The following is an 8,970-nucleotide window of genomic DNA, read 5'->3' on the forward strand; positions in this document are numbered from 1 at the left end:
TATATATACATATATATAATATATATACATATATATATGTATATATATGTGTATATATATACGTGTATATATTTTATATAATAAATTATATATATACATATATAAGCCTATATTTATGTATATATATATATATGTATATATATGCATAAATATGTATACATATACATTCATTTATATTTTTTAATATATATATGTGTGTTTTGTGTGCTTGTTCGTGCGCGTGTGTGTGTGCGTTTGTGCTTATTTGTATGTTTGTGTGAAACGCGCAGCATACAACTATAATGAAAAAACATGTCTGATGTAAAAACAATTTTATACTATGATTGAAAACAGTTCTCGCTCTTAATTTAATCAACATTGTTTTCATCGAGTTTAGCCACGAAAGTCGGCTTTGAAATATAGATATCATTTCTTTTGATCCAAAAAAGAAATGATGAAACCACCAACAGCTGATTTGATGACATTATCAACAGTGAAACTAGACACCGCCGTATGAAATGTGGTGCTGAAGTTTTTATCTTAGAAACAAAATGAAAGCATATTTCCCTTATTTCGCTAAACGAGTTTTACAAGAGAAGGTTTCTCTCGTCTTTCTGAAACAAAATAAAAGCACATATTCTATTTCATTATGCCCAGTTTTATATGGAATCTCTCTAGCTTCCTTTAGAAACAAATTAAAAATTCGTTTCTTTAGTTTTCTAATGCTCATTTTTCTCTTTTCAATTAAAGAGAAAATAACAGAACTTTCGCTTCTTTTTCTATATTAATTTATATTTCTTCACTTTAGAAGAAAACAAGAGGCTTATATTTCATTATCGATGATGACCTTTATTTCTTCACTTAGAAGATAAGTGAATCTCCTCTTTCCTTATCTATTCTGATCTTTATTTCTTTAACCAGAAAGAAAAAAGGAACTCTATTTTTTCTGTATCTATTCTGATCTTTATTTCTTTAAGTAGAAAGAAAATAAGGAACTCTCCTCTTTCGTTATCTAAGCTGATCTTTATTTCTTCACTTAGAAAAATCTCTTCTTGCGTTATCTGCGCTGATCTTCCTACCTTTATCAGACTGAAAGAAAATAAAAGAATCTCTGCTTTCATTGTTTACGCTGGCTCTCCTCTCTTCATCAGGAGAGAAAATCAAAGGAGAATCTCTTCTATTTCCGAAGCTCTGCGGGCAAGAGAGTGCCAGAGAGTGCCGCGGAAAGTGCAAGAAGTGCCGCCCCAAAAGGACTCCGAAAACTGCACCACTCCTTGACCCCAGCGCAGTCGCTCTCTGACTCCACTCTGACCTTTACCGAGGCATTTTTTCCTCTTTCTTCCTTTCCTTCTTTTTTTCGCTCAGGTCGCTGCCTTCAGGAAATTATGAAAAAAAGAAAAACGTAAAAAAAAAAAAAAAGAGAGCAAGATGTCTGGATGTTGGGAGGAAGGGGAGCAGAAAAAATGGGATTAAATCACTCCCTTCGGCAACCGGTTCTAGAAGTGCAACTGACGACGGTCTGATCTGAGTGGCTGAGAGAGGGCAAAGGGTGGGGTCTATCGGGAGGGGCACCGAGTGAATGGAAATTTTGAAAGGCTCCTATAAAAGCAAGTCGGTCTACTTGCCATGCCAGTGTGAAAAGTCCTCCTCAAAGAAGACGCAATGGTAAGAGCCATTGGTTGTACAGATATATAGATATATATTTTTATATAGATTGTGAGTGTACCAACTTTGTGGCTGCGGAATAGAATTGCGTAATATACACTGTCTTCGGGAGTGTATATGTGTGCAAATATACGTGTCTAAAATTTTTCTATATGTACGATTATGTATGCTTTCTCTTGTATGCAGTATATATATATATATATATATATATATATATATATATATATATATATATATATATATATATGTATGTATGTATGTATATATAATACACATATATATGTTTATATATATGTATATATGTATATATATGTATATATACTGTATATATATGTATATATATATATGTATATAAGTTTTTCCTGTCATCTTAATTATGAGAAACATTTATGCATATATATATATATATATATATATATATATATATATATATATATATATATACATATATATTTAGTATATATATATATATGCGTGTGTGTGTGTACAAATGCGTATACATATGCATATATGTACATATAAATAATATATATATGATATATATATGAATATATATATATATATATATATATATATATATATATATATATATATATTTATGTATATACAGGATATATATATATGTATATGTAGATATGCATAAATGTCTCAAAACTAAGATAAAAGGATGAAAAATAAAAACGAGATCAAATGTAACTGACCACAGTCATCAGCTTCCACTTTCTCTGCCAACAGACCCAGATTAACGAGATTTTAATTTGATATCTTATTTTCGTAATGGACTTGAAGCAACTTGTTCTACTTAAAACCATACGAATACTTTCGAGTCTTTCATGTTTCACAAATGCCCCGGTCAGATGGGGGTATCAATTATGTGCCATGACATAAGCAAAAATATGAGGGTATTTTCAGGTACTTAAGTCATCACGATTTCCAACTTACATTGTTTTTTGGATATGTTAATAGAGTAATGTACTTGATATGAAACTTGTCATTAATATCTTTAAATTCAGATTGTGAAAAGTTAGCTGCTCTTTATTTGCTAATGCATACATATACATATGGGATTATGTTCATTTGTGATATGTATATAGATATATATTATGTATATACATATATATATATAAATATATATACATATATATAGATGGATAGATAGATAGATAGATAGATAGATAGACAGACAGATATACAGAAAGACAGAGACATGTATCATCCGTAGATCTTTATATGTTTATGTGGGTCTGTGCATATATATATATATATATATATATATATATATATATATATATATATATATATATATATCTGCATACATATAGATATAAATGCTTGTGCATATTTATACACAAATGCATACACACACACACACACACACACATATATATATATATATATATATATATATATATATATATATATATATATATATATATATATATATATATATATATATATATATATATATATATATATATATATATATATATATATATATATATATATATATATATATATATATATATATATATATATATATGTATATATATATATATATATATATATATATATATATTGTGTGTGTGTGTGTGTATGTGTGTGTATGATTGTGGGTGTGTATGTATGTACATATGCATGTTTGTAAGTATGTGTGTACATGCAGGATTTTGCCCGTGTGATTGCGCTGGTTTTGGTGTTCGACCATTAAGTCCAGAGAAGAAAAACAAGAAAATCTGACCCATCCCACCAGTTCTACAAAGCAGTTTGAGAAAAAAAAAAACAAAGAGATGTGCATAACTTCTTATCGAAAATACCAGAAGAGCAATAAGATGGCCTGACAGCTTTTTCTCTCCCTCTTCTCCCACTCTCCTATTTTTACTTTCATCCCCCCCCCCCCCATTTTCCCCAACCCTCCCTTCTCCTCTTCTTCCTCTCGCTTAACTCGTCTTCTCGTTTACTCCCCTTTTTCACTTTCCTTTAGCCCTCAGTCTCACTCTTTCTCTCACTTTCTTATTTGCCCCAGTTCCCCCTCACATTTCCCTCCTCCTTACTCAAAGCTTCCTCTGGCTTTCTTACTTTAACGCTCTCTCACTCTCATTTTCCTTTCACTTTTCTCTTACTCTTTTTCCTTCCTCATAACGCTTCCTCTGGCTTTCTGAAACGCTCACTCACTCTCGTTTTCCTCGACCTTGGCTTTCTTCCCTCTCTCACTTACTTGTTCTCATAACTTTCTTATGTTCTTCCCCCTCTCCTCCTCCCATCCTTTTATCCGTCTCTTACTTTCTCCCCTCCGCCCTCACCCTGTTCCACTCCTCCTCTTATTCCCCCTTGAAGCAAGCCTTTACATGCGGACTAACTGAGGCACAGTTGGTGTTATCTTTAAACTTCATCTGAAGACAGAGATGTATTCATCACAATTCCGTCAAGCTGTAATTAACCTTAACATTGCTAAAAAATATATATATACAACAACGTTAGATGAATAAATTTTTCTTCTTAGGCGTGGCAATAGCACAGCAAAGCCTGGTGATGCTTATACAAGGTGATGTGAGGGAAACGAGAGCGGGTAAAAGAAATCGGGGGTGAGAGAGAGAGAGAGAGAGAGAGAGAGAGAGAGAGTCTCAACTTTTGGCATTTCGATAATCACTGACCGAATTTTAACCTTGTAATACTCTCATTATTGTCAAGTAATTGTGCAACAGGCACTTTGATTACTGACCGGCCCTTGAAAAATACGTAAAAAATCATTATAATTGTTTTTAATATATTTTAATAACCTTCATTTGACCATTATTGTTTTTCATTTGTAAACGAATGCTTCTTAAAGGGCAATGCTCTCTCGTTAGCGTTTTGCTTTAGATTAGTCATTTACAGCACTAATTATTTTACCTGAGTTGTACCTCATTTCATTCTAGTCTTGTCGTTGTTCCAATTTTCTGTTTTTATATACTTCCTTTTGGTCTCGTTCAATAGAAATGTATGAATGATAACACTAATGGCTGTTATACCAACCTACTGTACATATAAAACAAGATAGCAAAACAAATTCTTTATAGGTAACAAAGTCTTTACCCAACACTTCAAACATACCGCTAACTACGTATATGGTCTTACAGCATTCTGTTAATGAACGCAGAGAGAAAATGCTCTTTTGAAGGACGGGCATTGTATTGTGGGTGACCTGAAGCGAGTTCGTCTTGGGTGTGACATAATGTGACATAACTACCGTTGCGTCATGAGGTCACTGACATTTTTGTTCTCTCTCTCTCTCTCTCTCTCTCTCTCTCTCTCTCTCTCTCTCTCTCTCTCTCTCTCTTCACCTGGCGAACCTGGGTTTTACGTTCCTTCACCTCCAAGTGTTGAAAGATTGCTTACTAAGGGACTCCGGAAATACGTCTAGCCTTCGGTCACCTACCTTATCATTACCTAGCCTGGTCTTTTTCCAAAAAAATTATTCCAATATTATAAGCTTCTCCGTATATTCAAGTTAACATCCGTTAAATTAACCAGCGAGAGTAATCAAATTATCTGTTGAACACTTTGTGGATATTCTGACTACTTAAACAGAAGGCTTCGGTAAATATCAAAGGCATAAACATTACACTTTGAGGCAGATGGCAAATGATTTTAGTTTTACCATAATGTACTTACTGTCGAATCCTCTTTAATCTCCAGAACACGTAACTAGAGTCTCAGTTTTTTTTTCAGATCGGAAAATAATCTAAATCTGGCATTTAAAAAATAGAAAGATATGAATAGTCAATATATATTCTGTTAAAAAGGCCTTTTCACAGTGACATTTTATTCTTTGCTTGACGCCAGAGACATTCTTATTTTTCTTTGCAGTTGAATACATTGTTAATCCCTTTTTATCCTGTCCACTGACAGTTTCAGGCCTTTTTATTGCACGGAAATCGTGCTTTCATCGCTTTATAAGACTTTTAATTTTCCTTTTCCTTCTAATATTATTTTCAGAAACTCTTCCTAATAACGGTTTGCGCGGCACTCGTCATCCATTCTGCCCTGGCAGAAAAGGAGAGGGAAGAGAAAAAGGCAGTTAAACCGGTAGAGAAAGTAGAAAAAGCCGAGAAAGATGGAAAGGAAATCACGAAAAGAGAAGGTTTTGGTAGCCATCACAAGGTTCTTGGAGGAATTGGCGCAGGACACGGTCTCGGCGGAGGAGCACACGCTGCTGCCATCGATGTAGGAGGTGCCCACGGCGGGCTTGGCCTTTCAACAGGATTTGGACATGGAGGTGGTCTCAGCGTTGGACATGGCGTTGGCGGAGGATTAGGTGGAGGATTTGACGGAGGATTAGTAGGAGGATTAGGTGGAGGATTAGGTGGAGGATTAGGAGGATTAGGCGGAGGATTTGGCGGAGGATTAGGAGTGGCCGATGGAGGCAGCTTTGTTAGCACGTCTGCTGGAGTGCCTCATGTCAGTACATCCTTTGGCAATGCAGGCTCCTTTGTCAGCAGTTCTGTTGGAGCTCCTCATGTTAAAACTTCCGTTAGTCATGCAGCTCCAATTGTGAAGAGTGCAGTTGGTGCTCCTCATGTTAAAACTTCTATTGGTAGCGCAGGATCTTTTGTCAAGAGTTCTGTTGGAGTCCCTCGTGTTCATACTTCCGTTAGTCATTCAGCTCCTATTATCAAGAGTTCTGTCGGTGCTCCTCACGTACACACTTCTGTTAGTCATGCAGCTCCCATTGTCTCTGCTGGTATTGGGCATGCAGGTGCGGGACTGGTCCATGGAGGTTCTCTTGGTGTAGGACATGGAATTGGAGTTGGAGTTGGGCATGATGCTTCATTTGCTGTTGGAGGAGGAGCTGTGGGACCAGCAGTAGAGGTTGGACACGCTGGATTCGATGGTTCTTTTGAAGTGGATGACCATTTAGGAGGCGCGCTCGCTGGAGGAGCATTGCAAGGAGGGCTAGTAGGTGGAGCTATTCACAGTTCTGGATTAGGTGCATCTGCAGGGTATAACTACGATGCCCCAGTTGGAGGTGGTCTGGGCTTCAGTTCTGGAGGTTTTGATATCGATGATGATGATGATTTTGATGGTGTTGGGCATGGAGTATCTGCTGTTGCTACAGGCGTAAGTCATGGTTTAGGAGTTGGAGGACCTGGAGTTGCCCATGCTGCTGTTGGTGGACCCATTGGAGGAATTGGAGCTGGAGGCCATGTTGTTGGTGGAGGAGTTGGAAGCGATATATTTTTGGATGGTGCTTCTGCTGGCTCGTCAATCGGAGGTGTTTCAGGATTACATGGTGGTTCTGTAGCACATGTTTCTTCTGGTGTTGGCCTTGGAGGTGCTATTGGAGGAGGCCTTGGAAGTGCTGTCGGAGGAGGTCTTGGAAGTGCTGTCGGAGGAGGCCTTGGAGCTGGTCTTGGAGGTGGTCTTGGAGCTGGTCTTGGAGGTGGTCTTGTTGGAGGAGGCCTTGGTGGTGGATTTGGAGGAGGCCTTGGTAGTGGATTTGGAGGAGGCCTTGGTAGTGGATTTGGAGGAGGCCTTGGTAGTGGATTTGGAGGAGGCCTTGGTGGATTTGGAGGAGGTGGTGCAGTATCTGTAAGAACACACCAGTTGGCACCTGCTGTTAGGACTTCTGTCAGCCACAGAGCCCCACTTGTTAGTACATCTGTTGGAGCTCCCAGAGTTGCAACTTCCGTAAGCAATGGAGGTTCATTTGTCAAAACTTCTGCAGCTACTCCTGTTGTTCGTACTTCTGTTAGCCATTCAGTTCCTCGTGTTAGCACTGCCGTCGGAGCTTCCAGTGTTAAAACATCAGTAGGCAGTGCAGGTACCACTGTTAAAACTTCTCCAATTACTCCTGTTGTTCGTACTTCTGTTAGCCATTCAGTTCCTCAAGTCAGCACTGCCGTTGGCACTCCCACTGTCGCGACTTCCGTAAGCAATGTAGGTTCATTTGGTGGTGCTCCTCTTGTTGGAGGTGGCGCTTTTGTTGGAGGTGGTGCTCCTCTTGTTGGAGGTGGTGCTTCTTTTGTTGGAGGTGGTGCTCCTCTTGTTGGAGGTGGTGCTTCTTTTGTTGGAGGTGGTGCTCCTCTTGCTGGAGGCGCTATTGCTGACGGAGTCATTTCTCATGATGGTTTAGGAAGTGGATTGGATGTAGTTCCTGGAGTTGGTGGTTTGGTTACAGCAGGTGGCGGCGCCTTTGGTGCTGGAGGCTTTGGAGGTGATCTCGGCGTTGGTGGTGTTGGCATTGGCCATGGAGTTGGAGGTGTTGGCATTGGCCATGGAGTTGGCGGTGTTGGCATTGGACATGGAGTTGGCGGTGTTGGCATTGACCATGGAGTTGGCGCCGTTAGCATTGGCCATGGCATTGGTGGTCTCGGTGTTGGCGGTCTCGGCGTTGGCCATGGAGTTGGCAGCGTTGGTATTAGCCATGGAGTTGGCGGCGTTGGCATTGGCCATGGTGTTGGCGATCTTGGAGTTGGTGGTTTTGGCGTTGGCCATGGAGTTGGTGGAGGAAGTTTTGTTAGGACTTCTGTTGGAGCTCCTCTTGTTAAAACCTCAGTTAGCCATGCAGCTCCATTAGTCAGTACTTCTACTGGAGCTCCTCTAGTCAAATCTTCTGTTTCCCATGCAGCTCCCATTATCAGTACTTCTACTGGAGCTCCTCTAGTCAAATCTTCTGTTTCTCATGCAGCTCCCATTATCAGTACCTCTACTGCTGCACCCTTTGTGAAAACATCTGTTTCTGGTGCAGGACTGGGACTTGGAGGTCTTGGTGGCTTGGGAGGTGGATTTGGAGGAGTTGGAGGAGGACTTGGCCTTGGAGGAGGACATGGCCTTGGAGGAGGATTAGTATCTAGTAAAATTGCCGTGAAACATGGCTAAGAAGAAAACATGTTGGAATCATGGATATTTGTTATTGTATTTATGCAATGTTATGCAGAAAATGCACTGATGATATAATATTAAAATAAAAAGACATTTAAGAGAGAGTGGTTGTTTATTTTTTGACACATTTTTAATTTTATCTGAAGGCTTGAAAGTAAAATTTATAAAATCTGAAGTAACTGATGCAGCTTCAGCGGTTGACGTGACATGAACATGTTACAGTAAATCTTAGAACTTTCTAGAGCAGGGGTTTTCAACCTGGGGTACGCGTACCCCAGGGGGTACGCCAAGGGTCAGTTAGGGGGTACGCTCTCCCCACGGGTCGTTAGCCACAGGTAAATAATTATAAACAATTTTCTTTATTTTTATGGAATTCTTTGTATTTACAATATTGTTGGTTATGTCAGGAGAGTTGTGTACTTACTTCCCTTCAGTACAGTACTTGCAAATATACACAATGGAATG

General features: G+C 38.7%; 1 protein-coding gene across 1 annotated transcript; it reads left to right on the forward strand.

Moving 5' to 3' along the window:
• The first annotated feature begins 1,540 nt into the window (after positions 1 to 1,540).
• LOC136837700 (fibroin heavy chain-like) lies at positions 1,541 to 8,609 on the forward strand. Its single transcript, XM_067102601.1, has 2 exons — positions 1,541 to 1,644; positions 5,620 to 8,609. The coding sequence occupies exons 1-2, from the start codon at positions 1,642 to 1,644 to the stop codon at positions 8,500 to 8,502; spliced, it is 2,886 nt and encodes a 961-aa protein (XP_066958702.1). The 5' UTR covers positions 1,541 to 1,641; the 3' UTR covers positions 8,503 to 8,609.
• Positions 8,610 to 8,970: the final 361 nt, after the last annotated feature.

The sequence above is a fragment of the Macrobrachium rosenbergii genome, chromosome 59, assembly GCF_040412425.1.
Source record: "Macrobrachium rosenbergii isolate ZJJX-2024 chromosome 59, ASM4041242v1, whole genome shotgun sequence".
Lineage (NCBI taxonomy): Eukaryota > Metazoa > Arthropoda > Malacostraca > Decapoda > Palaemonidae > Macrobrachium > Macrobrachium rosenbergii.